This window comes from Rhinoraja longicauda, chromosome 36, assembly GCF_053455715.1.
Source record: "Rhinoraja longicauda isolate Sanriku21f chromosome 36, sRhiLon1.1, whole genome shotgun sequence".
Classification (NCBI taxonomy): domain Eukaryota; kingdom Metazoa; phylum Chordata; class Chondrichthyes; order Rajiformes; family Arhynchobatidae; genus Rhinoraja; species Rhinoraja longicauda.
The window spans coordinates 1,587,365-1,603,495 of NC_135988.1; the positions used below are offsets into that span (position 1 = coordinate 1,587,365).

Genomic DNA, 16,131 nt, shown 5'->3' on the forward strand with positions numbered 1-16,131 from the left:
GTGTGGTTTATTCAAATACCATGAACTAAGGACTGATACATCAATCAAAACAGTTCTCTCTGGTTGGTTACCTGGTATCGCTGCTCATTTATTATGTTATTGATTAGTCTATATTTATTTATTTTGTTAATGCGTCAATGGGTCGGCAAAGCTGCATCCTTTAAGTATTTTGTCGTTCCATTTCCCGTTCATATGCAATTAAACACTCTTGAACTTTCTCAAAAGCACACAGTTTTTATAGCATTTTGACTTTATTCTGCCAACGCTAAGCATGAGATTTGAAAAGGGGCGTGGGAACTCAAGGCTCATGTTACGATGTGTAAAGAGAGAACTCTCAGTCGCCTCTAAACCATTCAAAGATCGTCCAACATACAGAGGAAACATAAACAAAGTCCCCAATCACTCACGTATTGACCAGTGTAAAGCAGAGTGTTGCACAATACATTGCATGGGTGCTTTAGCATAGCAGACTATTAAAAAGCTGTACTTGTATATATATTAGAGGAGAACTTATTACCGAGAAGAAGTACCAGTGGATCTGCCACATAAAGACAAATTGATGGGTGGACTGAGGGAAACGGAAAGATAGATAATATAAACCAGCATTTCTGCAGCGGGATATAGATTAGCTACAGAAATGGGCAGAGGAATGGCAGATGGAGTTTAACCCGAGCAAATGCGAGGTGTTGCACTTTGAGAGGAGAATGTATGGGGAAAATATATAGTTAAAGGAAAGACCCATAACAGCACTGATGTATGGATCGGTCTTGGGGTCCAAGTTCATAACTTCCTGAAAGTGGCAACACAGGTAGATGGAGTGGTGAAGCAGGCATATGCTATGCTTGCTTTCATTGGTCGAGGTATTGAGTATGAGGGTCATGATTTAGCTTTTTAGGGCTTTAGTTAGGCCACATTTGGAGTATTGTGTGCAGTTCAGATCGCCCCAAAAAAGGAAAGATATAGAGGATTTGGAGTGTACAGAGGAGGTTTACCCGATTTCTGCCTGGATTAGAGGGTATCACAGACCTCCCAACATTTGATTTTCCAAATTCAGAATTTTGATGTCCAAAATTCAGAATTTTACATCAAAATTCATAATATGGTGTGTAATGCAACTTTTCAGCAAAAAAAAGGTATGCACGCCAAATGCACGGAGGCGTTGCGCTACATTCATGTGTGAAAAACGACTATTATTTCCACCAGTCTGTAGTTCTTGGACTACATGTACAATGTCAGGCCTATCATGAGTATATTCTACTATTATAGAAAGGTTATTGAACAGAAATACTTTTTACAACATAGAAAAAATGGTTTTGTTTTTTCTATTTTGCTTTTTCCTTGCACATCCCAATTCTCTTGGAGTTGAATAAAAGAACAATGGTCATAAAATGTATAACTAAGTTATGAAGAAAGAGTTTCATTTAAAAAACTGCACATACCTAATGTGGGGGTGCTGTAGGTGGGGTGACGCTGTTTGTTGTTGTTGTGGGGGTGCTGTAGGTGGGGTGACGGTTGTTGTTGGGGGGATACTGTTGGTGTGGTGACGGTGTTTGTCGTTGTTGTGGGGTGCTGTAGGTGTGGTGACGGTTGTTGTTGTTGTGGGGGTGCTGTAGGTGGGGTGAGGGTTGTTGTTGTTGTGGGGGTGCTGTAGGTGGGGTGACGGTTGTTGTTGGGGGGATACTGTTGGTGTGGTGACGGTGTTTGTCGTTGTTGTGGGGTGCTGTAGGTGTGGTGCCGGTCGTTGTTGGGGGGATACTGTCGGTACGTGACGGTGGTTGTTGTGGGGGTGACGGTGTTGTGGCCGGGCCACACAGCAGGATAGCTCGCTGCACGTACTGCTCTAGGCACTGGTGTCCACCACGCGGTGCCGGTCGTTGTTGTGGGGGTGCTGTAGGTGTGGTGATGGTCGTTGTTGTGAGGGTGCTGTAGGTGTGGTGACGGTGTTATGTCCGGGCCACACAGCAGGGAAGCTCACTGCACGTACTGCTCTAGGCACTGGTGTCTACCACGCGGTGCCGATAGACCACGGTGTTGCCTTTGAAGCTGGCGGCCAGCACCAGGTTCATGTCGTCGGTGTGGACCAGCTGGAATGCCCGCGGTGCCCGCACGCTCCACTCGTGCACCTTGGCAAAGGTCAGCTTGTCCTGGTCCCACTGGTACACGTGGGAGAAGGAGAAGTCGCAGCCCAGCAGCAGGTAGTGCCAGTGTGCCACGCTGAAGGGCTGCAGCACCATGGTGCCCCTGGACGGCAGGGCCTGCAGCTCGGTGAAGCGCTGGTGCTCCCACCTCACCACGGTGGAGTCGCCGATGTAGCGGGCCAGGCACAGGTACACCGCCTTCTTCAGCTTGAAGTGGCGCACGGCATGAACGTCCAGCATGTTGGGGATCTGGGCCTGTGGGCTGAACTGCCGCAGGCCTTTGTTCCACTGGTACACCACTGGGCCCTGTGTGCTGCTGCACACCACCAGCCGGTGCTTGTTGTCCATCTCCACATACTCCACATCAGTGTCGCGGTGCCAGGCATGCAGTGAGTGGTGCGTGTAGAAACCTCCCTTGTTCCACTTGTACACAGTGCTGGCTCCTGCCTTGGAGCTGTCGGCCACGATGAAGTACCAGTCTCCCTCCATGCGGAACGTCTCCACGTCGTTGGGCTTGCGGATTTTGCTGCCGTCAATGTCCTGGATTTTGATGAACTTCCCTCCGTAGTCATCCCACTGGTAGATGTGGGAGCCGTGGAAGAGCTGGGCCACGATCACGTACAGCTTGTCCTCAATCACCAGCGGCTTGCAGTGCACGGCTGCACGGGCTCAGGGGACAAAGAGCAAGGCACAGTTACTGTCTGTGCCAGCTCCAGTGGCACAACCATAAACACAATGCTCACTTTTATCTCCAGAGCACCACAATATTACAGCACGGACATCATCATGGATACATGGGAGGGGGTCTTGGAGGGGAGGATGCTCCACAAACTGCGGAGCATCCTGGACAATACAGCTCACCCCCTCCATGACACACTGGTCAACCTGAGGAGCACCTTCAGCAACAGACTGGTCCCACCAAGATGCAGCACAGAACGCCACAGGAGATCCTTCTTCCCTGTGGCTGTCAAACTGTACAACCCCTCCCCTTCTGTCGTGGGATAGACTGACTCCCCTTCCCCCTCCTCCCCCCCCCTCCCCAATCTTTGCACATCCCCCATCCCCATCGCCACGTGAATGTCATGTTTCATGTATCTTGTGTTTTTATGACTGTTGGCAGACCAATTTTCCTCCTGGGATAAATAAAGTTCTGGGTAGACACAAAATGCTGAAGTAACGCAGCGGGTCAGGCAGCATCTCGGGAAAGATTGAGACCATTCTTCAGACTGATGTCAGGAGAGGGGGCGAGACAAAGATAGAATGTAGTCGGAGACAGGAAGACGTGGGAGAACAGGGAAGGGGGAGGGGATAGAGAGGGGAAGCAGTTAGAGAAGTTAGAGAAGTCAATGTTCATACCACTAGGGTGTAAACTACCCAAGCGAAATATGAGATGCTGTTCCTCCAATTTGCGCTGGGCCTCACTCTGACAATGGAGGAGGCCCAGGACAGGAAGGTCAGATTGGGAATGGGAGGGGGAGCTGAAGTGCTGAGCATTCGGGAGATCAAGTAGGTTAAGACGGACTGAGTGGAGGTGTTTAGCGAAACGATCACCGAGCCTGCGTTTAGTCTCACCGATGTAGAGAAGTTGACACCTGGAACAGCGGATACAATGGATGAGGTTGGAGGAGGTGCAGATGAACCTCTGCCTCACCTGGAAAGACTGTTTGGGTCCTTGGATGGAGTTGAGGGGGGAGGTAAAGGGACAGGTGTTGCATCTCCTGCGGTTGCAGGGGAAAGTACCTGGGGAGGGGGTGGTTTGGGTGGGAAGGGACGAGTGGACCAGGGAGTTACGGAGGGAGCTGTCTCTGCGGAACGCAGAGAGGGGAGGGAATGGGAAGATGTGGCCAGTAGTGGGATCCCGTTGGAGGTGGCGGAAATGTTGGAGGATTATATGGTATATGCGATGGCTGATGGGGTGGAAGGTGAGGACAAGGGGGACTCTGTCCTTGTTACAAATGGGGGGAGGGGGAACAAAGGCAGAGCTGCGGGATATCGAGGAAACCCTAGTGAGAGCCTCATTTTTATTATGGAAGAGGGGAACCCCCGTTTCCTAAGAATATGGACATCTCTGATGTCCTGTTATGGAAAACCTCATCCTGGGCGCAGATGCGGCATAGACAGAGGAATTGGGAGTCGGGGATAGAGTCTTTACAGGAAGCAGGGTGGGAAGAAGTGTAGTCAAGATAGCTATGGGTGACGTTTCGGGTCGAGACCCTTCTTCAGACTGATGTCAGGGGGCGGGACAAAGGAAGGATATAGGTGGAGACAGGAAGATAGAGGGAGATCTGGGAAGGGGGAGGGGAAGGGAGGGACAGAGGTGCTATCTGAAGTTGGAGAAGTCGACGTTCATACCACTGGGCTGCAAACTGCCCAGGCGAAATATGAGGTGCTGTTCCTCCAATTTCCGGTGGGCCTCACTATGGCACTGGAGGAGGCCCATGACAGAAAGGTCAGACTGGGAATGGGAGGGGGAATTGAAGTGCTCTCCACCGGGAGATCAGTTTGGTTAATGCGGACCGAGCGCAGGTGTTCAGTGAAGCGATCGCCGAGCCTGCGCTTGGTTTCGCCGATGTAAATAAGTTGGCATCTAGAGCAGCGGATGCAATAGATGAGGTTGGAGAAGGTGCAGGTGAACCTTTGTCTCACCTGGAAAGACTGTTTGGGTCCTTGGATGGAGTTGAGGGGGGAGGTAAAGGGACAGGTGTTGCATCTCGTGCGGTTGCAGGGGAAAGTGCCCGGGGTTGGGGTGGTTTGGGTAGGAAGGGACGAGTGGACCAGGGAGTTACGGAGGGAACGGTCTCTGCGGAATGCAGAGAGGGGAGGGGATGGGAAGATATGGCCAGTGGTGGGGTCCCGTTGTAGGTGACGGAAATGTTGGTGGATGATATGTTGGATCTGCTGGCTGGTGGGGTGGAAGGTGAGAACGAGGGGGATTCTGTCCTTGTTGCGAGTGGGGGGAGAGGGAGCAAGAGCAGAGCTGCGGGATGTAGAAGAGACCCTAGTGAGAGCCTCATCTATAATGGAGGAGGGGAAGCCCCGTTTCCTGAAGAACGAGGACATCTCTGAAGCCCTAGTGTGAAACACCTCATCCCGGGCGCAGATGCGGCGTAGATGGAGGAATTGGGAGTAGGGGATAGACTTTTTGCAGGGGACCGGGTGGGATGAGGTGTAGTCCAGATAGTGTGCGAGTCAGTGGGTTTATAGTAAATGTCCGTCACTAGTCTGTCTCCTGTGATGGAGATGGTGAGGTCCAGAAACGGGAGGGAGATGTCGGAGATAGTCCAGGTATATTTAAGGGCAGGATGTAAATTGGAGGTGAAGTGTATGAAGTCAGTGAGTTCTGCATGGGTGCAAGAGGTAGCACCAATGCAGTCGTCGATGTAGCGGAGGTAGAGTTCTGTGCATCTGCCCGATCTATTCCTCTCATGATTTTGTACACCTCAAAAACGATCTCCCCTCATCCTCCTGCGCTCCAAGGAATAGAGACCCAGCCTACTCAATCTCTCCCTATAGCTCACACCCTCTAGTCCTGACAATAACCTCGTAAATCTGAACCCTTTAAAGCTTGACAATATCGTTCCTATAATATGGTGCCCAGAATTGAACACAATATCGTAAATGCAGTCTCACCAACGTCTTATGCAACTGCAACATGACCTCCCAACTTCTTTACTCAATTCTCTGACTGATGAAGGCCAATGTGCCAAAAGCCTTTTTGACCACCTTATCTACCTGCGACTCGACCTTCAAGGAACCATGCACCTGTATTCCTAGATCCCTCTGCTCTACAACATTCCCCAGAGGCCGACCATTTACTGTGTAGGTCCTGCCCTTGTTCAACGTCCCAAAATGCAACACCTCACACTTCTCTGTATTAAATTCCATCAACCATTCCTCTGCCCACCTGGCCAATCGATCCAGATCCTGCTGCAATCGTTCACAACCATCTTTACTATCTGCAAAACCACTAACTTTTGTATCATCAGCAAACTTGCTAATCTTGCCCTGTATGTTCTCATCCAAATCATTGATGTAGATGACAAACATTAACGGGCCCAGCACCGAACCCTGAGGCACACCACTAGTCACAGGCCTCCAGTCCACTCTCTGCTTCCTTCCATGGAGCCAATTTGCGATCCATTCAGCTATCTCTCCTTGGATCCCATGCGATCTAACCTTCCAGAGCAGCCTACCATGCGGAACCTTGTCGAATGCCTTACTGAAGTCCATCTACACAACATCTACTGCTCTGCCCTCATCTTGTTTATTGGTCACTTCTTCAAAAAACTCAATCAGATTTGTGAGACACGACCTCCCACGTACAAAACCATGCTGACTGTCCCTAATCAGCCCTTGTCCATCCAAATACCTGTATAACCTGTCCCTCAGAATACTCTCTGGTATTAGTAAGAGTGTCAGGGGTTATGGGGAGAAGGAGGGGAATGGGGTTGAGAGGGAAAGATGATTGAATGGCAGAGTTGACTTGATGGGCTGAATGGCCTAATTCTGCTCCTAGAATTTATAAAATATGAAGACATCCAATTGTAATCAAACTTATTTTAACTTTTATCTACTTAATGACAATCCCTCAGCTTACCAGAGATATTTTCAAACTTCCTGAAGACCATTTCAACGTGATCCCACATCAGAAAGGTACAGTTGCCGTTATTGACCTGGGCAAATGTTATGTAAAGATCATCAGCGTATAAAAACGATTCAGCTGAGATGGACTGGAATGGTAGGGTTTGATGTATAGTGAACTCTGTAAAGACAAATGATCGATAACATTGCAACACCATGTTACTGAGCTCATCAACATTTACAGGGCTGGGATAAGTAATCGCACTGTCAGCACTGGCACATTACTTAACCTCACTTACAGTTCAACAGAGCTTTATTTGTCATTCGGTACCAAGGTACCGAACGAAACTACATAGCAGTCATACAAAAAAGAACACAAGACACACGACCCCAACACAAACGTCTATCACAGTGACTCCAAACACCCCCTCACTGTGATGGAGGCAACAAAACTTCCACTCTCTTCCCCACGCCCACGGACAGACAGCTCGTCCCCGACCGACCCGCACAGTCCCCGCAAGGGGGTGGAAGTCCCCCCGGCCGAGCCACACCGGGCGCTGAAACGTCTCGCGGCCAGCCGGGCGATGGAAGGCCCCGCGACCGAGCCTTGCGCAGCTAAGTCCCGCGGCCGAGCCGCACCGGGCGATGTTAAGTCCCGTGGCCGAGCCGCACCAGTAATGAAAAGTCCCGCGGCCGAGCCGCACCAGCGATGTAAAGCCCCGCGGCCGAGCCGCACCGGGCGATGTTGGGCCCCGCGGCCGAGCCGCACCGGGCGATGTTAAGTCCCGCGGCCGAGCCGCACCAGCGATGTAAAGCCCCGCGGCCGAGCCGCACCGGGCAATGTTGGGCCCCGCGGCCGAGCCGCACCGGGCGATATTAAGCCCCGCGGCCGAGCCGCACCAGCGATGTAAAGCCCCGCGGCCGAGCCGCACCGGGCGATGTTGGGCCCCGCGGCCGAGCCGCACCGGGCGATGTTAAGTCCCGCGGCCGAGCCGCACCAGCGATGTAAAGCCCCGCGGCCAAGCCGCACCGGGCAATGTTGGGCCCCGCGGCCGAGCCGCACCGGGCGATATTAAGCCCCGCGGCCGAGCCGCACCAGCGATGTAAAGCCCCGCAGCCGAGCTGCACCGGGCGATGTAAAGTCCCGCGGCCGACCCGCACCGGGCGATGTTAGCCCCCGCGGCCGAGCCGCACCGGGCACTGTCAAGTCCAGCGGCCAAGCCGCACCGGGCGATGTTAAGTCCCGCGGCTGAGCCGCACCGGGCGATGTTAGGCCCCGCGGCCGAGCCGCACCCCGCGCCGTGAGGAAGAGACCTAAAAGAGAAAGGTTTCCCCCACCCACACCACCAACACCACCACCCCCCACACATAAACAACCAAAAAAAACCAAAAACCATCCCAACACCGACACACAACAAAAAAAAAAGGAAAAAAGACGAACAGACTGCTAGCGAGCCGCAGCCGTTAGGCGCCGCCACTTCCGCTGTTCATATCATACAAAGTCTCTTTAAAGGAATCACTCAATAATCAACATCACTTATGCCTCAACTAAGATCCAGACTAAAATGACCGTAGTGCCAATTATAAGTAGTGAAACAATTATAAGACAGGATGTTACCAGTTAGGAAATAAGGTTCCTTCTGCATTGTCCTATAACTTCATAAGTTCTAGGACGAGAATTATAGCCATTCGGCCCATCTAGTCTACTCCACCACTCAATCATAAATGATTTATCTTTCCCTCTCAACCCCATTCTCCTGGCTTCTATCCGTAACCCCAGACACCCATACTAATCAAAAATCTGTCAATCTCTGAGTTAAAAACATCCATTGACATCCTTCACAGCCGTTCGTGGCAATAAATTCCACAGATTCACCACCCTCTGGCTAAAGAAATTCCTCCTCATCTCCTTCCTAATGGGAAGTCCTTTTATTCTGAGACCATGGCCTCTGGTCTGAGACTCTCCCACCAGTGGAAACATCCTCTCCACATCCACTCTATCCAGGCCACTCACTATTCAGTCCTCCCCTCAACCTTCTAAACTCCAATTAGTAGAGGCCCAGTGCCGTCAAACGCTCATCAAATGTTAACCCACTCATCCCTGGGATCATTCTCATAAACCTCCTCTGGACCCTCTCCAATGCCAGCACATCCTCCCTCAGATATGGAGCCAAACTCTGCTCACAATACTCCAAATGCGGTTTGACCATTGCCTTATAAAGCCTCAACATTACATCCCTGTTATTATTTCTAGCTCTCTTGAAATAAATGCTAGATTGCATTTGCCTTCCTTTCATTTGCCTATCATATTCTCAACTGCCCTTATACAAATCTGTGTCTTGATGCTGACTTCTGATCTCCCAAAAGTAGTTCTATCCCTCTATACTCACCACCGCTGAATCTACTGACGCGAGACTATGGTGCTACAGAGATTAGTTGTATACCACTACTCCGCCCACCTGGCCAATCGATCCAGATCCTGCAGCAATCTTTCACATCCATCTTCACTATCTGCAAAACCACTAACTTTTCCATCATCAGCAAACTTGCTAATCTTGCCCTGTATGTTCTCATCCAAATCATTGATGTAGATGACAAACAGTAACGGATCAATTTGTCTACCTTCAAACACGACAGTACCTTCAGTACCTCTTCAACGGTAACCCTGACTGCTCTCAAGACACTTCCAATGAGTGCTCCAGTTTCCTCCGTCCTACTGTCTTTCTCCTCGGTAAATAAAGAGGAGAAATACTAATTGAAGAACTTGCCCATCTCCTGTGGTTCCACACAGAGGTTCCTGAGAGGTCCTACTCTCTCTCTAGTTACCCTTTTCCCCCTTATGTATTTATAAAATCTTTTGGGATTGCCCTTAATGCTACCCACCAGAGCTATCTCCTGGCCCCTTTTTGCCCTTCTGATTTCCTTTTTTAGTTTACTAGGTTCCCGAAACTCCTCCAGGGATGCACTTGATCCCAGCTGCCGATACCTGTCCCATGCATCCTTCTTGTTTTTTGACTAACGTCTCAATTTGCCTCGTCAGCCAAGCTTCCTTACGTTTGCCTGCTTTGCCCTTCACTCTAACGGGGACGTTCACATCCTGACGTTCACTATCGAGACGCCCACCACTATGGCTCTGCCCAATGTCACTCTTCCCAGGCTGCCACTCAACCTTGACGTGTCACCTTGACAGCTCCCAAGACGGTGTACATGTTTTCAATAGGTATAGGTCTCCTGTACTCTTGCACATCCATTCCTCATCTGTCACATAGAAGGGTCTCGACCCGAAACGTCACCCATTCCTTCTCTCCCGAGATGCTGCCTGACCTGCTGAGTTACTCCAGCATTTTGTGAATACATCTTATCAGTTTGTCCCCAATCTGTTTCGCCAATTAACACCAAATGTATTTTTTCACGTCTTAATTCACTCGACCCTCAGCTGAAGTGGCACTGAATCATGACGTGTATTATATTAAGTGTAATGGTCAGTTGACCTCATCGACACTTTAACCATCAGATTGTCAATTCACCTTTTCTGGTGACACAAGGGCACATGTTAATGAGCTTGCTTCCGCGTGATTGATCTAACTGATATGATTCTTGCACACTCTAGGACCCTGCGTGTCTGGTGGCAGAAAGCTGATGGGCTGTGGCCGGCTCTGGGCCCTGATACCTGATACCAGGCTGGGCTGAGAGCCACAAGGCCCCGGCTCTGTGTCCTCACACGTGGGGGGCGCAGTCACATGCGATCAATGCCATGGGCCGCAATCACCACGTTGGTGAATGATGCAACCTGACACCCAGTGGCCAGATCTAGTCATTGCAAGTTAGCGCTCGGCAAGCGCTGCTTCCTTTTAAGGAAAAGATGCAAATAAGCAGAGCGAAACATAAACATCAAAGTTTACAAATAACTGAAGGAGAAAAGGAAATACATGGAGACCGCTCATCATGTAGACGAATAGTGACAAACACAAGCTTTATAAGATAATACAATTCTACCTCGCCATGATGTTAAGGAGTAGTTGCCGTGGTTGGGAGTGCGTGAGCGACGATGTTCTAGCATACTTACCTGGCAGGGGAGACACCTTGATCAAAAAGGAGGTTCTCCCAGGACGAGGCTATCCCATTGCACTTCGGGTGTGCTGACGCCTGCGATGTCCCCAAATGCGGGATACTCGACTGCAAAATTTGTGGTAGTGGGGGACTGCGTTCGCGCTCTCCCCTGGTATTCAAACTAAAAACAGAATCAAACCTTCTCATTCAAACCAGTCAGTTGGGTTTGAGGCGACCAACTTTGTTTTTTGTCCTCAACATCATCAATTTTCCTGCCTTTTACAATTTATTTCTCGTCATTCTCATATTTTTCATCAGCAATGACAAGCTTCCACCAGAAAATTTGCTTTGCGTAAGAGTTGCAAAATATTGCGGTTCTAGGACGGATTGAAATTGGAGGGTCACGTCGGTGATGATGGTTCCCTTCCTCTCTCAGCTTCATCTTCACTTCACCTTCACTTGCCGCTTGCTCGTCCAGATCCCGAACAAGTCCTTCATATCCACACAGTTCCCTTCTCCCTCGACATAACAAGCAAGCAAGGTGAGGACATCCACGACGGGCACGTGCGGGTTGAACATGTGCACCGTGAGCATCTGTTTCTTCTTGGTGGGGAGGGTGAAGAGCGGCTGCACCTTCAGCAGCGACAACGGAGCTTCGCTCCCCTTCTCCCGGAAGTCTTGCAGCAGCCGCGTCAAAGTAGCCGTTATCCGTGAAGTCCTGGAGACAGTAAATGTTCTCGACCTGGAACTTGTAGGCCTCCAGCAGGACCTTCCTGATGACCAGGTCCCATGAGAAGGGAGTTCCCTCGCTGAGGTCCTTCATGCTCACTAGCAGACTATCGCTCCACTTGCTGTCACCATCCTGACTGGATAAAGGTTAGGTTACCCAACCAGCATGGATCCACCAGGACATGAGCATAAGAGGAGTGAGTGACATTGCCAGGCAGTGGGGGCAATCGGGTCAAAACCTCCCTGTACATGGACGATGTCGCCGTCTTCTGCTCGGATCCGGGTCAGTCCGCAGATTAATTAGCATCTGCGACCAGTTTGAGTCGGTCACGGGAGCCAGGGTGAACCGCAGGAAGAGGCCATGCTCTTTGGCAACTGGCCCGACCGATCTTCCATCCCCTTCACCATCAAGCCTGACTTCTTGAAGGTACTGGGGATCTGGTTTGGGGGGGCTGAGGTGTGTGACAAGAATTGGCTGGAGCGGATAGCCAAGGTGGGGAAGAAGCTGGAGCTGTCACGGGAAACATCTGGTCATCAGGTGTGAGGTGCTCTCGGGGCTGCTGTACTTGGCGCAAGTGTGGCCCGTCCCTCCCTCCTACGCCACGGGGATCACCCGGGCCGTCTTCCACTTCATCTGGGGGTCGGCGATGGACCGGGTGCGATGGGCCACAATGTCTGGCAAAATGCCTCATCACCAGAACTCACCAACAAGCACCAAGACCTGGCTTGGCTGGCGGTGAGGGGAGCCCTCCCAGTCAGATCCTTCCTGCACCGCCGGAACCTCACTACCAGCGCACGCTGCCCTCGGGACGGCTGCTATGGAGAGGAGACGGTGGCCCACCTCTTCACAGAGTGTGGATTTGCCAAGAGAGTCTGGAGAGGTTTGCAGGGGTCCCTGTCATGATTTATTCCAAGCAGCTCTGTCACAGAGGACTCTGTGATCTACGGACTGTTCCCAGGGACGCATTCAGAGACTGACATCAAGTGCTGCTGGAAGGTCATCAACTCGGTGAAAGACGCCCTTTGGTCTGCCCGAGCCTTGTTGACCTCCCAGCGGAACGAGCTGTCCGCCGGGGAATGTTGCCGACTGGCCCGCTGCAGACTGCAGGAGTACGTGCTGAGGGACGCACTGAAGCTTGGTGCAGCCAACGCTCTGTGGGAGAGGACCACAGTCTAGGGGCCTTCCACTGCTGGACATGGGGGGCAGGGTGTGGTGGAGAGACCCCTCCAAATAAGGGAAGGGATTCCCCGCTAGTGGGCCACATGAGCGGCAAGGGTGGGGGGTAATTTTGTGTCATTGGTGTAATGAATGTATGTATTGTATGTACGTACAGCCTCCGAGAATGTCGGATGGAGTTTTAGAAGAAACATGTTTTGTGTATATTTATTTCTCGAATAAAGTATATTTTGAAATTTAAAAAAAAAGTCTCTTTGTATTAGTTCCCACAAAGGTTACACTGATGCATAACAAAGGAAAAATGACATCCTTGAGGCAGGGACTATCCCAACATTTAAGAAACAGTTAGACAGGTACATGGATAGGACAGGTTTGGTGGGATATGGACCAAACGCGGGCAGGTGAGACTAGTGTAGATGGGACATGTTGGCCGGTGTGGGCAAGTTGGGCTGAAGGGCCTGTTCCCACACTGTATATGACTCTATGACTCTAAACGATGGGAAATTCCCTGCCTCAACTACCTCCTCTGGCAGCTTGTTCCATGCACCCACCGCCCTTTTGTGTGAAAAAGTTACCCCTCAGATTCCTATTAAATCTTTTCCCCTTCACCTTGAACCTATGTCCTCTGGTCCTCGATTCCCCTACTCTGGGCAAGAGACTCTGTGCATCTACCCTGTCTGTTCCTCTCAGGATTTTATACACCTCTATGATCCCCCCTCATCCTCCTGCGCTCCAAGAAATAGAGTCCCATCCCACTCAACCTCTCCCTGTAGCTCACACCCTCTAGTCCTGGCAACATCCTCGTAAATCTTCTCAGTAAACTTTCCAGCTTGACAACATCTTTCCAATAACATGGTGCCCAGAACAGAACATAAGAAAGGGATTGGTTGGCGTTAGTGTTGTGCGGTTACAGAATACTACAGATGCAGACCTGTGGTGATGCAGTCAAACTGGTGGAGAGGCAGGTTGGTGATGGACTGCCCCTGGTACTTGGTGGGGCTGACACAGTACGACGGTGGGACTGAGGTGTTGGTTCTCAGCAGCCACTCCACCAGCCATTTCATTTTACAGTCACAATGGAAAGTGTTCCCACGGAGATCTCTGCAGAAAATCAAGAAGATTAACTTGGTTTGCACAAAAGAGTTTAATTTAAAACAACCATTCGATATTACAGGTAAGTTGTGGAGGCTTTGGAGAGGGGGCAAAAGGAATACTGCCTGGATTGGAGGGTATTGGCTGTAAAGAGAGTTGGGGCAAACTTGGATTGTTTTCCCTGATACAGTGTGGGAACAGGCCCTTCGGCCCAACTTGCCCACACCGGCCAATATGCTACACTAGTCCCACCTGCCCACATTTGGTCCATATCCCTCCAAACCTGTCCTATCCATGTCTAACTGTTTCCTGTCTAACTGTTTCTTAAATGTTGGGATAGTCCCAGCCTCAACTACCTCCCTTGCAGCTTGTTCCATACACCCACCACCTTTTGTGTGAAAAAAATACCCCTCAGATTCCTATTAAATCTTTCCCCCTTCACCTTAAACCTATGTCCTCTGGTCCTCGATTCCCCTACTCTGGGCAAGAGACTCTGTGCATCTACCGATCTATTCCTCTCATGATTTTGTACATGAGTGTCAGAGGTTGAGGGGAGACCTGTATATAAAATGACGAGGAATTCATGGGGTAGACGGTCAGAGCCTTTTTCCCCAGGGTGGAAATGTCAAACGCTAGAGGGCATGGATTCAAGTTGAGTGGGAGAAAGTTTAAAGGAGTGTCAGGGCACGTGTTTTACACAGAGGGTGGTGGGTGCCTGGAACACATGGCCAGGGCTGGGGTTGGAGGCAAGTACCATTGTGATATTTAACAGCCTGTTATACAGCACATAGATATTCAGGGAATGGAGGACATGCATCACATGCAGGCAGAGGAGACCAGTTTAACTGTAAACTTACCTCCTCTGCTAATCTCTAGATTAGTATAACTTTAAGTTCAGCCCAGAGTAGGGGAATCGAGGACCAGATAGGTTCAAGGTGAAGGAGAAAAGATTTAGACAATAGACAATAGGTGCAGGTCTTCGAGCCAGCACCGCCATTCAATGTGATCATGGCTGATCATTCCAATCAGTACCCTGTTCCTGCCTTCTCCCCATACCCCCTGACTCCGCTATCATTAAGAGCTCTATTTAACTCTCTCTTGAAAGCATCCAGAGAATTGGCCTCCACTGCCTTCTGAGGCAGAGAATTCCACAGATTTACAACTCTCTGAGTGAAAATGTTTTTCCTCATCTTCGTTCTAAATGGCCTACCCCTTATTCTTAAACTGTGGCCCCTGGTTCTGGACTCCCCCAACATTGGGAACATGTTTCCTGCTTCTAGTGTGTCCAATCCCTTAATAATCTTATATGTTTCAATAAGATCCCCTCTCATCCTTCTAAATTCCAGTGTATACAAGCCTAGTCGCCCTAGTCTTTCAACATACGACAGTCCCGCCATTCTGGGAATTAACCTAGTAAACCTACGCTGCACGCCCTCAATAGCAAGAATATCCTTCCTCAAATTTGGAGACCAAAACTGCACATCGTATTCTCACTAGGGCCCTGTACAACTGCAGAAGGACCGCTTTGCTCCTATACTCAACTCCTCTTGTCATAAAGGCCATTAGCTTTCTTCACTGCCTGCTGTACCCGCATGCTTACATTAAGTGACTGATGAACAAGGACACCCAGATCTCTTTGTACATCCCCATTTCCTAACTTGACACCATTCAGATAATAATCTGCCTTCCTGTTCTTACCACCAAAGTCGATAACCTCACATTTATCCACATTAAACTGCATCTGCCCACTCACACAACTTGTCCAAGTCACCCTGCATCCTCATAGCATCTTCCTCACATTTCTCATTACCGCCCAGCTTTGTGTCGTCTGCAAATTTGCTAATGTTACTTTTAATCCCTTCATCTAAGTCATTAATGTATATTGTAAATATACCCAGCACCGAGCCTTGCGGTACCCCACTAGGCACTGCCTGCCATTCTGAAAGGGACCCATCCCTACTCTTTGTTTCCTGTCTGCCAACCATTTTTCTATCCATGTCAGTGATAATCTATACTATTAGCTGGTATAGTAAATTAGAGATACTGATATTTTGTTGTAGATGGTTACTTTTGTTGTTGTTTTAGCTAATATAAAATGAATGCTTATTTTCAGTGGAAAGCTGTAAAATGGATGCTTGTTGCAGAATATGTTATCATTGGATGGAATGTGTTTATTCGTTTAGGAGTGATAGGGAGTAGACAGGGCGTCACGGTAGCGCAGTGGTAGAGTTGTTGCTTTACAGTGAATGCTCGTAAGTTCCATCCTGACCACGGGTGCTGCACTGTAAGGAGTTTGTACGTTCTCCCCGTGACCTGCGTGGGTTTTCTCCGAGATCTTCGGTTTCCTCCCACACTCCAAAGACG

General features: G+C 50.0%; 1 protein-coding gene and 1 non-coding gene across 4 annotated transcripts in view; one reads left to right on the forward strand and one right to left on the reverse strand.

Moving 5' to 3' along the window:
• Positions 1-16,131, reverse strand: part of LOC144610472 (leucine-rich repeat LGI family member 3-like) — a 72,172-nt gene continuing 56,041 nt past the window's right edge. For 2 of the 3 annotated variants that reach the window (XM_078429214.1, XM_078429212.1), the window contains 3 exons: positions 13,607-13,776; positions 6,736-6,900; positions 1-2,806 (listed from right to left, as the gene is read on the reverse strand). In XM_078429214.1, coding sequence (XP_078285340.1) covers positions 1,989-2,806; positions 6,736-6,900; positions 13,607-13,776 — 1,153 coding nt within the window. In that variant the 3' untranslated portion in view covers positions 1-1,988. The remainder of the gene's footprint in view (positions 2,807-6,735; positions 6,901-13,606; positions 13,777-16,131) is intronic. The other variant, XM_078429213.1, reaches the window with a different exon arrangement.
• LOC144610474 (U1 spliceosomal RNA) lies at positions 10,778-10,941 on the forward strand. Its single transcript, XR_013549423.1, has one exon. It is a non-coding gene; the product is annotated as a U1 spliceosomal RNA (small nuclear RNA).